Below are 17,985 nucleotides of genomic sequence, written 5' to 3' on the forward strand. Positions count from 1 at the left end.
GGTGTCTGTGTATGATGTGTTTGTGCTTATAGAGTGGATGGAAACTGTTCATCTGTGAGTGGGGGGTATTTTTATTTCTCTTTACAGTTGTTGCTGTTTGCCATGTCCTGTACTTCCTTTCCAAAGGTTTTGGTCTCATGAGTTTTGATTTCTGCTGCATCAGCAGTTCACGCTGGTGGTGCCATAAGGATAGCTTCTTGGCAAATTAACACTAATTGAGAACTGTTTAAACTTCACGGCCTAACCTGAGTATTGTTGCTGACCGTGTCCACCCATTTATGGCCACAGCATACCCAAACTTCTGATGGCTGCTAACACACAACGTAACAAAGTTTAAAACACCTCAAACTGGTTTCTGTGAAAGCATAATAGGTTTCCTTTAAATAAATGGAAAGTTAGTTAGCAGCAAGATGACTGCTCCTGAGACTTTGGCCTCGTGTTGCTTACACTGTGACTTTCGTTTTACTTGAAAATCACACAAGCTAATAAAAAAGATCAAAGAGGGTCAAAAACCACTCACTCAAAATTGTTAAAGAAAGAACAGATCAAAAACACTAAAAAAATGTTGAGTTAAGGCGCAGCAGAGGTGAAGACTAAATAAATCTTGGTAGCCTATTGGATGACCTCATATTTCACATGGAAAACCTGTAATTTCTTTCCTAAGCATCTCATCTCAGTATTTTAATGTGACCAGGAGGATTCTAATGTGCCCCAAGCTAAACGTTTTACTGAAACTATTTTCTAATGTTCAATATTCTTCTGACTCACAGGGTCCAGATCCTGTGAAAAGATTTCATAACTAGGTGTCATCTGCATGGTTTTCATGATGCTTCTTACTCCTTATGCACACCTACTCAAAAACACACACATACACACACCCTGGGTTGCATTATGTAACAGGCACAAACAGCCTGCATATTAATCATGTGTCAAATAGGTGTCATTAAGAAAAAAGAAAGAAATGGCACAAACATGAGTCATAGTGACATATTTTTTACTGATTCACCAGTTAGCCAAAGTGACAGAAGAGAAGAAAAAGTGCATTTTCTTAAAAAATTAAAATAAAAATACAAAAAAAATATCACAGGCAAAGGTGAATTTTCCTGAGAAACTGTCACATCAATCTCACATGCTTTCCCATTGGACTCTGTCAAATAAATACTGCTCTCCCGAGCAACGCAGCAGTCGCCTTGAGTGACTAAAACAGAAAAGCCTACATTTGAATTTGTACATGCAGTGTAGACAGACACAACCTACAGACCAGTTATGTTACCTGGATCGATCAGTTCTGTGATTCTGCCCATAAAAAGCAAATCGCTCCTCTCTGCAAACATGCCAAAACCACTCTCTTCCAATTTGAATTTAGTTTTGGCGAATAAGCAGGAAGCCAAATGAAGCAAGTAGAAGGGTTGGGAATTAACTTTGTCAGGATGGATAAAAATTTGAATTTTACTGCACTGACAGAGAGCAAATAATAGTTGCTGTGTTTGAGGAGGCCATTTCCAACTAATCAGATAGCTCAGGACTTTAAACTCTAACTTGTAAATGACAAAGAAAACTGAAAATGGTTGTTTGTTTTCCAAGTCACAGACAGAGATACAGGTCTCCTTAACAGTTATGACTCGTAGGTCAGTCTAGTGAGTCCATGGTGTAGTGGCTAGCACATTCATCTTATGTGCAAAAGATCACTAAATCAACTCCAGGAGGAGACACAAACCCAGCCTCAGGTGGTCCAAAGCTACTGTAGTCCTGGTACTGCTCCCAAGGCAAGATATATGCTAGAGTTGCACCAACCTCCTATAATATCTGTGCTAAATTAAAACCTGCAGATTCATCAACTTGGAAAATATCAAAGGAGCTGAAAGTACTTTCTTAGTCATTTTGACACGAAAGTCGATTTTACCAGGACCACAGATGTAAGTGGTCAGAATGAGACTTCCAGGGATCGACTCAAACATAGCAATGGTGCTTCGGAAAAGGACTGTGAATTTGAGTTTAGCTATATTTAAATCAGCTGAGGATTTTGCTTTTTAACGAGCAAAGCCGAGAAACCAATGAAGTATTTTTGTCCAGAGCAACCCAAATTTTCCTTTTTCATAAAGCTTATAAACTAGGGCTCGTCACAATGAACCATCCCTTAGTTAAGCTGTGATAAACCTAAGCTCCAGGGGGCTTCCCGTGATGCACTATTTTGACCTTTTAGCTCTATGCCATTAGTGTCTTTTGTCCTGTTTCCCACTGGCTGCCCCTCCCTGAGCCTGGTTCTGCTGGAGGTTTCATCCTGTTAAAAGGGAGTTTTTCCTTCCCACTTTTGCAAAGTGCTTGCTTATATGGGGTCGTCTGATTGCTGGACTTTATATTGACTTTACTATTTAAAGCACCTTAAGGTGACAGCTTTTGGGATTTAGCATTGTATAAATGAAACTGAACTGAATTGTTTAAGGAAACAGAGATCTTCATGGTTACACATGAAAAAATACATTTTTTTTTGTATGTTTTCAATATGCCCTTTATGTAACTGCAGGACACTTTCCAGAGCCTACAAAAACATTTATTATTACACAACTGTCTGCTCACGCCAGAGGAAACAAATATGGTTGCTGAAAAAAATTAGCATCCTGAATTGGTTCCCACAGATTGGGGATATACTACCCGGTGTGTGGGCTGGTCATGAATGGGACCGGTTCTTTTACTTAATTTGTAACCCCAAATAAAAATTAACATGTAACAAAGCACAACTAGCTCAGAAAGCAACAGTTACTAGCAAGCTAGTTAACGAGCCTTGCTAATGTTTACAGCTATGTTTAATCACTTCTTCTTTTTTAATATCAGAAATTGTCCTGAAAAACAAAACAAAAACAGAAAACATATCAAATTAATTCTGACTGATTTTGCCAAGTCTGGTATGTGAACAGTTGCTTGAAATATTTAGGAATCACTCTTTACCAAATGAGGAAATTAGCCTCTGACACAGCATGCGTCCTGCACAGCTGTTAGTCCGAATCACTCCTGCCTTCATCCTCAGCCTGTAAGAACACGGCTGATGTTCATCGCCCTGGGCGTGCAAGGCAATACAGACGCGGCAAAGTCTCTCTCTTCACTGGAAGACTTCCTTTGGTCTCGGAGGTGTCCAGCCAGTAATGCTTATGCACCTCAGGTTGCCTGCTTGTCTGGGTGACTCTTTAACTTGTGGAATTTGACACTGTCCAGCTTCTCAAACCTCTTGTCACAGAACTCACAGGTGAAGTTGTAGTGGGCCTCTGGAGTGTGTTTCTTCATGTGCCAGTTCAGAGATGCGCGCTGGCGACACTGGTAGCCACAGATTTCACATCTGACAGATGAAGACGATGACGTGGGTGACAAGATGTATGTGAGAATGTTAATATTTGGGGCCATGTAATAAATTTAGCTCCCAGAGAGACTAGTGACTCAACAATTGCTCCACATTTTAATTCCAATATAAAGCAACAGTGATCTGAACTTCTGAGTGTTTAATTACTAAAAAGAGTAACAATAGGATCTGTTTGAAGCATTAGTAACTTACTGGAGTGGTGTTTCTCCTGTGTGGGTCCGCCTGTGAACCTCCAGGTGATTTTTGCGTTTAAATGACTTTCCACAAGTTTCACAGATAAAATCTCTAACGCCTGTAGGAAGATTCATGTTTACATTTGGAAGTATATGCAGATAACACGCAGGAAATACACAGGGGCGTCTTTTGCAAACTCACCAGAATGGATGATCATGTGGCGATGCAGATGGTTCGACAGGTAGAATTTCTTTCCACAGCCAGGGTGGGGGCAAACCTTTGTCCTTCCTTTCCTGTGAACTAGGTTCACGTGATTCTACAGAGAGCAGACATTTAGATCTCGTGTGTGGAAACAGAAAAAGCTCAAATGCAGAGCACGACTAATTAACTTTACCTGAAAGCTGCTAATTGCTACATAGACTTGACTGCAACCCTCGTACGGACAGTGGAACATCTTGAGCATCCCATCAGCCTCGATCACAGGGCCTCGTCTGCTTCTCTTTGACCTGACATTGCAAAAAGGGGCAGTGGACTGAGCGGCACACTAAGGAGACCAACTTATAACAGTGACCTGATGACAATGGCATTCTCTATTTGCTTTTAAGATGATGTTGAGTACGTAAATCTCAAACCTGCTCAGACTCCTCTGCAGCTGTCTGTCACTGCCCAGCTCCAAAGTGTCAACACTGGGCTGCAGCAGTTGTTTGTCAGTCATACCTGCAGGGAAACGACAAGTAAATTCTTTTAGAGACGACATAAAGACTCCCATTAGTCAAATCTTAGTGCTGGGAAGAAAATTCAAATCATTTAAGTCAATATCCAAAGTGTAAAGAAAACAAAATGCAAATCAGTGCACATTACACTCAGCTACTCTTTCTTGGTATTAGGTATTGGCTGGATTTAGTCAGAAACTATCAGACTGGTGCTGCATGTTGCAGGAGAGCAAAAGGGATTCACACAGGTAATCTAGAACTTCCTGTTTTACAAAGTTCATGCCCACTGCGAGCAGTGGCGCTAAAATGCATGTGATTTAGACATATATACACTGGCATGAATTTATATAAGTTTATATAAACATAATCAAATATATGCTTATATAACTTGAATTGACACATCTCAGTAGCACGAACATATCATAACATTCAAGTTCTGTGTTTTATTCACATGGAAATCAATGGACGGGATGTTTACATGAAACAGGTATGATTCAAATCTATGTAAATATGCTTCTCTTGAGTTTGCTGACAGTAAATAAACCCAAAACAAAAAGAGGCACTTTATTGCATTTCCAGTGACGTCAGTTATGGACATGTGACAGTCTCTCACAGAGTCAGCCAGCAGACTTAGTGAAGCCGATTACTGTAAGCATCTTTTAAAAGTGGAAATCATTCCCAGAACGGATGTGCTTCCTATTAGAACCTAAACTTTCATAAAATGCTTACAGTTTTCAAGATGCGCACAGTTGAATATTTTAATATTCAACAGTTGAATATTTTAATATTCAACAGTTGAATATTTTAATATTCAACAGCAATATTTAATTGCTGTGTTTTTATTAGGAACTTACAACAACTTACAACTTCAAAACTTCTTCAGAGCTTTTATGCTCATTTTAGCAACAAATGTTACATTTTAAACATAAAACATCAGATAATTTTAATTATGCTTTATTTATAACAATAAGACTGAAGACTTTGAGTATCAAATGATCATCAAAAGACTGACAGATATAGGAACATTTCATTTCAAAGTCCAGGAATTTCGAGTTCCAAAGTAGCGCACCTGTCATGGAGTCCTCATCCTCTGCTGTTCTGATTTTCGAGTCAGCCGTGCACACCTGGTTGTAGGTGACGCCCCCGATGACGGTGCAGGTGACTTCCTCCACATTTCCGCCTCCCATGTTGAGTTGGATTCCCTCGGATGCCAGGGCTTCGTAGCTGGGGCCAGTGATGATAATTAACTAGGAACGATGGGAAATGTAGTTTATGAAAAAGAGTAACACACTCCTCCTGCAGTCTTATTTCTGTGAGATACTCGTTTACCTACCTGTGAGCCCTCCAAAGCAGTCCTCTGGTCAGGAATCTCACAGCCGGTCACCACCGTTTGCAGAGTCTGAGGCTCAAACAGTTCGCTCTGCTCTTGGACCTGCATGGTCGGTGGGACTGACAGTTCTGTCTGAGCACTCAGGCGCACTGAGCCACTCAGGCTCTGCGACAGCACCAAGTCCTCATCAGACTTGTCAAGTTCATCAGCTAAGGATGCCGTCATAACGCACTCATAATCGTGCCTAACAGTCCTGACTTCCTCTTCTCTGAGGCGTTCTTCTTCCCCTCCATCCTTACCTTGCCTCAGATCTTCAGTCTCCTCCTCTTCCTCTGTGGGGACGGAGTGAAAAGCCGCTGTGAGGGAGCCTTGCTGTCGCACCATCTCCACTTCCCAGATAGGCTGTCCTGTCAGTGGAGCATCCTTGGAAGAGGCCAGTACGCTGGCTTCAGGGGTTGGAGCTACAACCTCTTCTACCTGGCTTACAGTTTCCTGATGTTCCTCAGAAACATCCACATTTTCTCCCACGTCTACAAAAAGAAAATGATTAATAAAAGGGCAAGTTGGTCATTAAGAAATGTAGGATTTACTGAAGTCTACACAACAAAACAAACACTTACAGTACGATTCTACACACCTTTCAACTGTCTGTGAGCCTCCTTCCTTCTCTTCCGGCTTACTATGTTTTTTGCTTCAGACACGTCTGTTTTGACTGCACACTCTCCTTCGCTGTCCCTGTTCACTCCCTCCTCATGCTCAGAGTCACTTGCCTCCCCCAGAGGTGAGAAAAGGTATTGCACAAACGAGTGGTTGCCTTCACATTGCCAGACTGCAGTGGTGGAGAAGTTGGACTGGGTCTCTAGAGCTCTAAGCTGGGGCTCGTGTGGGCAAGAGTGCGAGTGCTGCTGGTACCAACACACCAGGCTCTGGAGGCTGGACACACATTGCTTCCTGCCTGAGCGTATATGCCGGGTTGCGGGGTGGGGGGCATATGAGATGGATGATGAATGGCAGATTAATTTTTGTTGGATAAACAGTTTATAGAATGAGATTAACCACATGTCAACTAAGACTCAACACATGCAGTAATAGCGTACATGAAAGTTGATTCCTTAGCAAAGAAGAATTAATGTGGAGTCAGTGTAAACATGCATAAAGCAAAAAGATTTAAATTTGGTCATAGTTGGCTTCAAGGTGACCTTTCTGTTTGCAGAAATGCTGCCTATTTTAGATCACTCCATGGAAGTCCTGGTCTAACATAACTCTTTCACTAGACCTCCTCCAATGAGTCAAAACAGCAATGCTTCAAGTACAAGTTCACTTTGGTGAAGCAGGGATGCAAATGTGGCAAGTACTGCAGGTAGTGAAGAACAATATTGCCCTAAGCAGCATGATGGCACAACAAGTGCCAAAGTGCCACAGATCAGGATATTTATTGAAGGATTTCTCCATGCAGCACCACAGAAACGAGCATGCTCCTGCTTGCACTCAGGCTTTGACATGGAAGACATCTTCCAATGTTTGAAAGTGTCTTCTGAGTTGCAGACAGTCTCTAATGACTGGTGAACGTCTGATCAGTCTGACACAGATATGACTGTTTGCTCTATGCCACAGGTTTGAAGTAGATGGATAATTTGCAGATGGAGGGTGCAAGCGTGCAAAACAAGACACCTAGGGTGTGATCTAAGAATAGTAGCAGCACTGAAAGAGGGGCACAAAGAGATCGATCCCCTTGAAAGGGAGACCAGCCGAAATTTAAAGAAGTTCTAGTTGTTTGACTGCTTTGATTACATTTCACATACAATTATGTAATTAATACTATTTTTATTTTTTCATTTTTCATAACATGTTGATAATGTTGAAAACTTGATTTTTAGTTATAAAACGTTAGAAAATGCAGTAACATTTGCGTTCACACTTAAACAATATGAGAAACATTTTATGCATATCCGCTTTAGGATAGGTATTTGTGTTGGGATGTGGCACTGTACTCAAGTTTTATGTTGGAATAAGTAAATAAATACTCACACACTGCTTAAAAAATAATGACAAATGTGTAATACAATACTCTTTTTAAGTTATAACCTCAAAACTGTTCTTCTGGATCTTTGTGAAATTTTGGATCTTTATTGTCTGTGTATTTAACTTGATGCAAGCACTTTTCTCTAGAAAACATTTAGGCAAGCTCCAGTTTGATACACCAAATAACTGAGCCGCTTTAAACAGACTTCATTCCCAACCTCAAACCCTACGTGCTTAATTTGGAAATATTTCCATGTAATAATGGCTCCACACACCTCTTTTCTGTTTTGCCGAGACTTCTGGGGCAATCTTCTTCCTGCAACACAGAAACACATCATAGTCACAACAAACAAACAGTGCTTATCTAAAGTTGAACTATTGTGCTTTTGCTTGCTTTTTATCATACTGTTACAATGGTGGGTACTCGTATTAAAAATGATGTTACAAATTGCAACATTTATTTCAAACCTTCTGTTTGCTATATGCAGCAAATCAGGAAAGAGTTGGCTTAAGGGGAGGGGGAGTGAGATTGAACAGAGGGACTGAACTAGGGCATAAACAAAGATTATTTTTGAACAGTGAATAATGAAAATATACCCTCGTAGAGTCCAGTTATAACAGTAAGTGCCCTTTAAGATGAAAACTAGCACAAATGTGAAGAGCAATGTCTGACAGAAGAAAACAGCTAGTCAATATACCACTCAGGTTAGATAACGTGTCTGCAGCACATTCCTACCCGCAGTATTTCTGCTGGTATTTTTCTCCATAGGTGGAGTTGAGTAGGATGAGATATTCTGCCAGCCCGGCGTCGCTCAGACCGGTCCGCCTGCGGAGATCACTCCACAGCTTGTGCGACTCTCCGAGGTACACCCTCCTGACATCGTACTTCTTTCTGGATTCCAGCCGCCTCTGCGCTCGGTCGGAGTCTGTAAGCCTGGGTCGCCCCCTACAGCGCCTCAAAACACCCTTTCCTTGCTCCCCGGCTTGGTTTGTGTCCAGGGGAGCCTCCACTTCTGCCAGCTGATGCGCCATCTTGGCCATAACAGCTGATGCTTTGATTATCCGACATGCCGGAAGTTGTGTAAGGACTCGCAGGAAACACTGATATCAACGCATTTTGAGCTCGTCTTCCTCGCGCTATAGATTTATAAACTTTGCGTCGGCAATATCTAGTTTTTCCTTTTAAGCTAGGCGAAGACATCGGTGAAATGCTAATAGAAATATGAACCGTGTGGACCGAGCGGAACGTAACAATGGACACAATGCGTTGCATCCGGACTGCAGTAGCACGAACACCATCGTGCACCATGTAAACAAACGCGGGAAGCTTGAGCCAGAGCATCATTTTTGGTTAGTAAAGTGTTGATTGTGGGATTGTGACACATGGCTGATATTTTGACGCTCGTTTTTCGGACGTTTATGTCACAATCCGATTTAAAGAAGGATGTCAAAGTTATTACTCCGTCACCAATGACCTGCAGCACCCTGGTGGTCGGAGACCACAGCCTCAGCCGCTCCGTGCTGCTTTTGGCTTCCGTCACAGCTGCCGCGGAGATGGGCATAAAAGTGATGTTCTTTACCCAGACTCAGATCCAGAGCCTTCCACCGTCTCTGCAGAGATGTGTTCCCAACCTGAGCCCAGAAAGTCTAAAGGTAGGGGTCGTTTTATGTTTAAACTGTGCCCAAATTCGCAAATGTTTTTTTTTCACTACTCGTGATAAACAACATTTTAGTAGCCCAGGTCCCTTGTGTGTTAGTGTTTTGAGGGTCGTTGTCATGGAAGTTTTCTCTTCTTCCAACATAGGTGCTTGCATTTTATTTAATTATTTAGTCATTTAGTTGCAGATCATCCAATCCGTGAATGCTATTTACGTTTTATAATATGAATATATAAACGTTACAGACCTGTGCAAGTGTTTAAAATGACATTTGAGCAGACGTGATACCCCTCTTTTTTTAACTCCCGTTTTTATTGTTATCTGTTAACCTTTTTTGGGTCAGGGAAACAAATAAATATTATAAGAAATTAGGGCTGCCACAAACGATTATTTTGATAGTCGACTAGTCTCCGATTATTTTTGCAATTAGTTGACTAATCAGATCATGCATCCATTGTACTTAAAACCACAGCTTATTGCACCAGCATGCATCTGCTCTTATATAATCATAACTAGCTTACAGCTTGAAGTGTTTAAGGTATGTGCTAACTAAAAATAAAGACAAGATGGTAGTTTATTAAATTTTAATTAAATGTGCAGATTGTTTCGGTGGAGTTTAATAAACTCAGCCAATTTACTCAGGAACAAATAAAATACTGAAAAAAGCCAAACAATAACATTTTTAAGTTATCTAAGTGACTTATATATCATGTTTAACCTGAGCAGCGAAAGACGGCGGTGGGTTTGAAAACGATTTGCCAGGAGTCCGGTGTTCTCACGGGCTCTAGTGAGCCTTGCCCCCAGCTAGCTATCGAGCTGGTGGGTAAAAGATGTCTCCGACAATGTCGGAGCGCTTTTGAAAATATGTGGTGTCTTGATAAACTGAACAGATATTTGAAGTTTAAATAGCTACATTCTCGCATGAAAACACGTTAAACGTTTGTTTTGTGACCCAGAAAGAATAATAAGAGTAATATTAAAACTAACTAGCTGGGCCATATGAATTCTGGGACACAGCTTCTTCTTCTTCTTCGGGGTTTAACGGCAGCTGGCATCCTTGTACATGCAGTGCTGCCATCTTATGTTTCACTCCGTTATTACACTCTTAAATCCTACTACTTATTCCTGCGTCTTTTGGGATCTTACAAAGCTTCAAACGACGCATCGACTATTAAATTAGTCGTCGATGATTTTGATAGTCGACATAATCGTGACTAGTCGACTAATCGTGGCAGCCCTATAAGAAATAACTGAGGTCTAGTTTAGGTTGAAAGTGGTTTAGGGTTGCAACACAGCAGAACTACACCAGCCACTTCCATGGTTACAATTACTGTACGGCTCAATCAAAGCACATAATAATTGAATACACTTTTACAACCATGGATATGGTGCATTATGTTAACTGGTCACTGACTTGTTAATATCTGTGATATCAATATCTTTGATTGCAGTTAGAAAATTAGAAATTCACAAGTAGTTGAACAATTGAGCATTTATCACCACGTGTCACGTGGAGCTGGATAAAGCAAAAAACACTAGTATTATAATTGTGTTTTAAGCCTTTGTAGATAAAATGGATCAGGTTATGATTATAATACAACACAGGCAACAATGCCATAATAATTTGCTGATCAATTATTAAAATGTCCAAAAAAATTATTGCCTGAAAAGTTACCCAGCAATTAAAACAAAAATGTAATTATAGCCCCAGATTTAAAAAGTATTTTAGGAGTGATAAAATTAGGTGGTTAAATCAATAATCTACCATGATTTATTTAGCTTTTCATTTTTTGTGTGTTTATGTATTTATCATCATCATTATTATTATTGTTGTTGTTATTATTAATAATCTATTTATTTATATATTTTTTGTCAAAGAAAATCAAGTTTTCCTATCCCAGGACAGTGGAGGAACTCCTCCAGCAGGTGGCCAGCCTTCATGAGCCTACCAACACGTCCCCCACACCTCCTTCACTCATCATAGTCGACAGACTGGAGAGCTTCCTGTGTGGTCCTGGGGGCAGCAGCCAAAGTGGATTTCACCCTGGGGAGAAGTCTTGCGCTGCGCACATTGCTGCGCTGCTGTGTGACACTGCTGCCTTTCTCACGCAAGTCCTGGAACAGCGAGGTTCAAGTTCAGCCCCCTGCCGCATTATTGCCTCTTTCTTGTCGGAGGTGAATGCTGGTGGGGACCCATCTGCAACAGATCCTATCCTTGATGTACTTGACCGCTATTTCCAGGTACGCTGTACTCTGGACCAGGACAGCGGCTATGAAGCTACAGCAGCTGCTGTACAGGAAGTGTGGCACATTTACCTTTCCGGGAGAGGAATCACAGACCCTTCTTTTACTGAAGACTATAACGACAGGCCAGGTGTAGCCCAAGAGTGGAAGCTCTTCATTTTTCCTGATGGTTTAATGCAGTTTAAGATGGTCTGAGAGAAATTTTGTGTAGAGACGGTAGTCACAGCTACATTACAGTGTCACAGGATTATCAAAAAATGGGGGAAAAAAGCTCTTCCTTTCAGATATCAGGTAAAAGGACCATAACAGCTGTAGCAGTACAATATTTAATGAGTTTGAATTTTAAATGACATGAAGGTTAATCAAAAACATTAACAGTCCTTACAAAGACGTTTAAGGAATGTGAATGTCTTAAACTAAACAGTGGTTTTCCAACATTTTTGGCTGAGAGTGCCTTAATAACAAGACAAAATGACACAGAGTAAAAAGTCTCTAAAGCACATTGTAAATTCCAATAAACACACAGTGTAATGCTTTTCTGTTTGTCTTTCTTTTATCATAATTTGTGAAACTCGAGACTTCAGTAGCTGATATCACATTCAAATAAATTACAAAATGAAAAAGTTTCTCTTATTATGTATATTTAAGCATAAAGAAATACACATTGGTGAGTTCCCCCTAGTAAAGAGCTAGTTCCTGTTTGTAGGGGAAAAGACAACTTTATTATAGAAAAGCTCTCGCAAACTAACTGTGAAAGCTAGCGAGTTGTCAGTTTTTGCGCTATAAAATTTGTTTTCCTGCCATATCACACTTTGCTGGACTAAAATAATTCAACAGTGTTGAGAATTGTGCTTTTAGAGTAACTACAATTTCAGTTGCTAGATGTTTTTGAGCAACAAAATCAAACAAGGATGTGCAAAAGTATGGAAATCAATTTTTTGGAGTGATTGATGAAAATGGAAATTGGCTTAAAATGTCCCCACGCCCTGCATTAGTAGTGGTTACTAGATTTCTTTTACTTCAAGATCCAAGGTTTTCTTGGAAATGGCAGCAATTTACAGATTTGATCATCTTCTCAAACAATTGTGATAAAAACAGAAAACAAAAACTGTATTATTATGTACAAGTACAGTGAGTTTCACACTTGGATATGATCCAAAATATCCAAAAGTTCTTAAAATTTAAAAAACCTCAAATGAACACCTGCAAATAACATATTAAAAATATATATTACTTATCAAAAGCAAAGCCAAAATGCAGGAGCAGTATAGAAAGACTGAGTACACCTGTCACTTAAAGCTCGAGAACTGAGATCAATTCAATTATATTTTTATAGCGTCAAATCACAACAAGATTGCCTCAAGGCCCTTCATATTGTGAGGTAAAGACCGTACAATAATACAATGGAGGTTCCATTAACTGAAAGAGGGCATGCTTTTTCATAGCTGCAGATGGCTGCCAGATTTGCCATAATTATTTTTAAAAAGACAGAGAGCGTTATAGATTTTAGCAAATGTTAGCCAAGCTAAGTTTATTTGTCGTTTTGGAATAATATACACTTGATGCTGAGTTTGAAAAAAAAAAAACAACACAACTTTCTTTTTCACAGCAGTGATGATGAAAAATTAAGTAACAACAGCTGTGGTGATGAGCTTGTTCTTGCACAAAGCCTTAATTAATATGATCATCAAAAACCTGCTCTGGCAGAGTTTTTTTCCAGGCCTTCATTCAGTATTTAGCGGTGAGCTGAACAAAAGTATACATAGATATTAATAACTGCTATATGTATGATGATGTTTGTACAAAGTTTCTTCTGGTAATTGGATGATTGAGTAGGTGCTATTTCACAGTTTAATGTCGGTAATGATACAATTTATCAAAGATTGCAGAAACTTGAAGTTTGACTTTACAACAATGTAAAAAATGTGAAAGTCGCATTACTTCTAACAAGAAGACATAAAAGCTAGAGGCAAACTCCTACTGCTTTGTTCACCTAAAATTCTGTTATGCTGCACGGAAAGCATTATATAGAGAATGCTGCTCTAACCAAGCAGCATGAATTGCTTTAAGCAAGTTCATTTTTGTCTGTGTAGCTTTTGTGATGTGTGAATTAGGGTGCTAAATGGTGCCTCATGCTGAGAAATATAAAAGCTCTATCAGCTGAAAATTATAAAATTTAGTTAAAGCAGTACATTTATTCTATACCTTAAACATGATATGAAAACAAAAGTATGCTATCGATTAATAAGGAGAATGGTGTTAACGGTGCCAGGTTAGTACTTCTTGCTCCTTTGCACCTCTGTCAACCTACAGGTTTTTTAACACTATTACAACACTTAACACTTACTTTTGTGCAGTCTTTCACAAGAATACCCCGTATTCATTAAATGCTATAAAAGGAAAACTGCTATTATATTGGCAATAGGTTATGAATAACTACTTCCTTATTTACCATCAATGAGCAGTAATTAGATAGCAAATTAATTATTTTTGTAGTATATGGTGCAGACTGCAGCATCAGAAAGTGCTTTATAATGACTAATAAAGAACCAGTCTGCTACCAGTATGGGTGCTAATAAGAAACCTGTTAATGGTCAATATGTATGCCTTAACATGAAGCTTTACAAAATTCTTCATGGTGGAGAAACTCAAGAAGTACAATCCCTCAGTGTCATGTACAGAGTTCTTTAGCTTACACTGTGGTGTCAGTCACCTCCCCAGTTACTTTCGTAACAGTTGATGGGAAGCCATGTTGCCTTGGGTGAATATCCGAATTCCCTTACAGAGTCTGTTTTAAAACAGTTTAGCTTCCTCTCAGCCATCACCATGGACAGGGTACTGCCTCACCAAGAAGGGTTTCCTGTGAGCAGGGATCGCGTTCTTGTACTCGTTAGTGTAGACAGGCACTTTTCCATTTTCATCAACTCTGCTCATGGGGCTATAGTCCATTGAGACCCCAGAGTCTGCCACTGCCATGTAGGTGTACCCGGGGCCCTTGGCCATCCAGGCATGGTTTGGGTACTCAAAACTGGACTGGGAAGAAATGCAACCTGATCCAGAGCTTTGAGGCGCTGATCCCAGGTCAGAGTGAGATTCACACAATGCTGTATTTCCAGAGGGAAAAAGAGCCTCAAGGGGCAAGGCTTCCTCAAGGTTGCTATCCACGGGCTCATCGTCACTGTTGTTGTTGGCACTGAGGGTGACGTAGGTGTCTTGAGACTCCAGCAGAGAAGACTGCGAGCAGGGAACCTGGTGCTGGTGGAGTGCCCGCAAGCGGTCCAGTAACCAGTGGTGGTGCGGTGCGGCTCTTTCCCCATCTGTCTCGCCATCTAAATTGTCTTTTACCAACAGTGCTCTTTCTTCAACCCCATTCCTCAATTCCCTGCCCTCATTCCTGACTGCACTCAAAGCTCTAGAGGCCTTGGGTGGCAGAGGTGGAGAGGGCAGTGAGGGGCATAGGCTCAGTTCTGAGAGTACTTCCAGAGAAGAGGGGCATTCTTCTGAGTAGATGAAAGCTGGCGTCAGCCACAAACCTCCATTGGTTTGCCCTAACCACTCCTATAGAAAAAGACAAAAAGAATATGATGGTGTTGATGTGAGCATGTTACATTAAGCTCAAAGTGTCATTGTGCCAGGCTAAGGCTCAGTCTGCATGGCTGTAGACTTTTAATATTTTTCTTACCTGAAAGTTCCCACCATAAATGGTAAAAAGACCCTGAAATTTGCTGTCAGGAGTTGGAATAGCTGGCCAAATCTTCTTTATAAGGAACCTAGAAAAGGAACAGACTCTTAAGATATATTTCACAACTTGTGTTTTCTGTTATTGCTACTTAAAATTCCTGAAGGACATTTTTTGAGACCAGACAGTAAGCAATCTGTTTGTGTGGGCCAGGCTTACTGACCTATGATGGGACAGGAGCATAGCAAGACACAGGACAATGAAGATGAAAGAGATGATGAGTGTCAGGGAGATGATGAGTGGATCAAATTCTAGGGGAGGAACAGAATGATCAATGTGTGTTAGATCTCTGAATACGGTAAACAAAACAAAAAAAACATGGCATCATTTAGTCCCTTTCATGAGTTGCCAGTGCTTTTGGGGGTACATAATACATTTTTGTTATGCATTTTGATGTGAATAACCACCTGCAGGAAGAGTTTCCATGAACACTGGGTCACTCCAGGCACTCCAGTAGCCATTGTAGCTAACTCCATCCAGTTTTACACGGACTTGAACCTTGTACTTTCTACTGGACTGCAGGCCTCTCAAGATATATTCTGAGCATGCCCGGGCCACTTCAACCTGCAAAAAAGCCCCAAAAAGTCCATGTGCGGCCATCATTAAACCTGCTGCTCAGAGTTTAACGTTCAAATGGGTGAGGCTGCTTTACCTGCCCGATGTGGCTGTCAGCCAGAGAATAGAAGACCTCATACATCATGCTGTCATCCATGTACTTCAGAGGAGGTGGCACCCAGCTGACATTCAGCTGGCCTTGCTGACCTGTGCTGCTCACTGTTACATTAGCAGGAGGATCCAGAAGAACTGCACACAGACATAGAGTTGCATAGCAGTTAAGGGAAGAGTCTCACTTTGAAACACTTCCCCTCAATCTATAGGTACCTTGATGTAATGCTGCATGCATACTTAGTAGAAATGGGCAGATGATGGCAGTTATTTCAACCTACAGTACACAATTTTGTTTTTAGGCACTCAGCAGGTTCATAGCCCCTTTAACCATCACTGCAGAATGTAAGGCACAAATACTTAAAAACGAATTTAAAAAGCATTAATCTAGTGCTAAGCTTTGCAGAATTTGTTGGCAGGAGCACCGTTTGCAGGGAAAAAAAACATCACTTACAGACGAGTTCGATGAGGAGGCTGCGATTGTGTATCAGTATTCCCTCCCGATGAACTTGGATGTCCATTTGGACAAACATCTGAATTCGGTTCAGATGGCATACAAACAGCATTTTCCCACCTGCTGCAGGGACGGCACTGAGGGGGCACCTGCTGCTGTTTTCATTTCTGCTCAGGATAGAGGAAAATGGGAACATTGTGATAGTAATATTGTATTTTAGTTTTTGTTTTGTAAACAAATCAAGCATTTGGATTATTTTTTTAATAATAGGCTCTGGAACTGAAGCTGTGAAAAAAAACCTGAAAGTATAAGGGGTATCTCCTGAAACCACCCAAATCCACTAACCCTGAAATACTTTCATTGTAGGTTGTGTAATATGAAAAAGAGATAAAAGGAAAAATCACCACATAGACTCATTTTATCTAATAATGAGTGTGACTTACTGGTAGGTGTATGTAAAGGAGTACTGATGCACAGAGCCAGCTCTCTCCTCATCTTCCTCCCAGAAGCACGTGAAGTCCTTCCTCCCTTCAGCAAAGCATTTGGGGGTTTCTGGTTCTTCTTTCAGGAGAATGGACACTGAGGGTGGCAAATTGGAAATGTGAGAGCACTATGTGAAATGGCATGATAGGAGCACACTAACGCCTTCCTGAAAAGTTCCAGAAAAAAAACAAAACCAAAAGATGCCTTACCTTTCTCCTCGAAATCTCGAGCGTCTTGGAGGGTGGAACCCGCTCGCGCGACGCAGGCTATCACGCAAAGTGCCAACAGTCTACTCAGAATCTCACATGTCATCATGTCTTCTCGGGGAACAGAACGACCTCGGCCCTCTATTGTCCACCTGCATCACCGGAAAACAACCTGCCACAAACACATCTGCCGCAGCTCTCTCCTCGCTTGTTTTGTGTTTCGATACCATGCATAGCGCAGCGCGGTTATTACGCGCCTGCTCGTGAGCGATAAGGTGCTTATACGCCGAGCTGTTTACTTTCTCCTTGAGTGAGAACAGAAGAGGTGGGGCAAATAAAGTCTTTCAGAAGTTTTTGGCATGGTGGGCGGGAATCACGCGCTCATTGATGTTTACAACATGTTTGCGATGTCTGAGATCTGTTTTGCGTAAAGGCGCGCAGATAGCGAGTTCGATCGATAGATAGATGGATATTTAGATGGATAGATAGATAACACCCCTTTTGAGGAAATGGTGCGCAAACACTGACTGGCCCGAGGAGGTGGTCTGTAGTCCCCTGCTGTCTCCTGGGACAGTTTAATTCCTGCATGTGCTCATGTAACAGAAACCGCTGAGTACCCACTCACACTCTGTACGAAGCAGGCCTAAACGGTTCCTTATCTACTCACTGCACCCCCGTGTTTTCTTGGTTTGGCTAGTATTATCAGAGGTGCAGACAGCCCTGTTTCTTCACCCAAGATAAGTAGTCTCAGCCCATCCCCGTCAGTTTAAATGCAATTCAGCACGTCTTTACATCACTTACAAAGGGCAGTATAATGACTGTGAGATGGGCACCGACGTAAGAGCTACGTTTTGTTTAAATAATGACACATTTGCATACATTTGCTCACATCAGTTTCACATCCCTTCCAGTCAGCTAAGTGAGAATTCTGTTTAGAAGCAGAG

General features: G+C 41.0%; 3 protein-coding genes across 3 annotated transcripts; 1 reads left to right on the top strand and 2 right to left on the bottom strand.

Moving 5' to 3' along the window:
• Nucleotides 1–1,091: 1,091 nt before the first annotated feature.
• Nucleotides 1,092–8,653, bottom strand: znf653 (zinc finger protein 653). Its single transcript, XM_006805030.3, has 10 exons — nucleotides 8,328–8,653; nucleotides 7,867–7,907; nucleotides 6,207–6,524; nucleotides 5,573–6,099; nucleotides 5,309–5,486; nucleotides 4,159–4,243; nucleotides 3,921–4,032; nucleotides 3,728–3,842; nucleotides 3,545–3,644; nucleotides 1,092–3,331 (listed from the first exon to the last, which is right to left on the bottom strand). Exons 1-10 carry the CDS (start codon nucleotides 8,630–8,632, stop codon nucleotides 3,154–3,156), a joined length of 1,959 nt encoding a protein of 652 aa, XP_006805093.2. The 5' UTR covers nucleotides 8,633–8,653; the 3' UTR covers nucleotides 1,092–3,153.
• On the top strand, nucleotides 8,553–12,047 carry swsap1 (SWIM-type zinc finger 7 associated protein 1). The gene is made up of 2 exons (XM_006805031.3): nucleotides 8,553–9,244; nucleotides 11,128–12,047. Exons 1-2 carry the CDS (start codon nucleotides 8,975–8,977, stop codon nucleotides 11,686–11,688), a joined length of 831 nt encoding a protein of 276 aa, XP_006805094.1. The 5' UTR covers nucleotides 8,553–8,974; the 3' UTR covers nucleotides 11,689–12,047.
• Nucleotides 11,804–17,334, bottom strand: epor (erythropoietin receptor). Its single transcript, XM_006805032.3, has 8 exons — nucleotides 17,045–17,334; nucleotides 16,796–16,931; nucleotides 16,353–16,519; nucleotides 15,885–16,036; nucleotides 15,640–15,796; nucleotides 15,396–15,483; nucleotides 15,176–15,263; nucleotides 11,804–15,051 (listed from the first exon to the last, which is right to left on the bottom strand). The coding sequence occupies exons 1-8, from the start codon at nucleotides 17,148–17,150 to the stop codon at nucleotides 14,308–14,310; spliced, it is 1,638 nt and encodes a 545-aa protein (XP_006805095.1). The 5' UTR covers nucleotides 17,151–17,334; the 3' UTR covers nucleotides 11,804–14,307.
• Nucleotides 17,335–17,985: the final 651 nt, after the last annotated feature.

The sequence above is a fragment of the Neolamprologus brichardi genome, chromosome 4, assembly GCF_056152115.1.
Source record: "Neolamprologus brichardi isolate AB-2024 chromosome 4, ASM5615211v1, whole genome shotgun sequence".
Lineage (NCBI taxonomy): Eukaryota > Metazoa > Chordata > Actinopteri > Cichliformes > Cichlidae > Neolamprologus > Neolamprologus brichardi.

Coding starts and splice junctions, on each gene's coding strand:
- epor (XM_006805032.3), bottom strand. CDS start 17,150: ATGATGACATGTGAGATTCTGAGTAGACTGTTGGCACTTTGCGTGATA. Junction 16,037..16,352: donor CCTCCTCATCGAACTCGTCT/GTAAGTGATGTT, acceptor GTCTGTGTGCAG/TTCTTCTGGATCCTCCTGCT. Junction 15,052..15,175: donor TTTATGGTGGGAACTTTCAG/GTAAGAAAAATA, acceptor CTTTTTCTATAG/GAGTGGTTAGGGCAAACCAA.
- znf653 (XM_006805030.3), bottom strand. CDS start 8,632: ATGGCCAAGATGGCGCATCAGCTGGCAGAAGTGGAGGCTCCCCTGGAC. Junction 3,843..3,920: donor TAGCAATTAGCAGCTTTCAG/GTAAAGTTAATT, acceptor TGCTCTCTGTAG/AATCACGTGAACCTAGTTCA. Junction 3,645..3,727: donor CCACATGATCATCCATTCTG/GTGAGTTTGCAA, acceptor ATCTTCCTACAG/GCGTTAGAGATTTTATCTGT.
- swsap1 (XM_006805031.3), top strand. CDS start 8,975: ATGGCTGATATTTTGACGCTCGTTTTTCGGACGTTTATGTCACAATCC. Junction 9,245..11,127: donor TGAGCCCAGAAAGTCTAAAG/GTAGGGGTCGTT, acceptor TTTTTGTCAAAG/AAAATCAAGTTTTCCTATCC.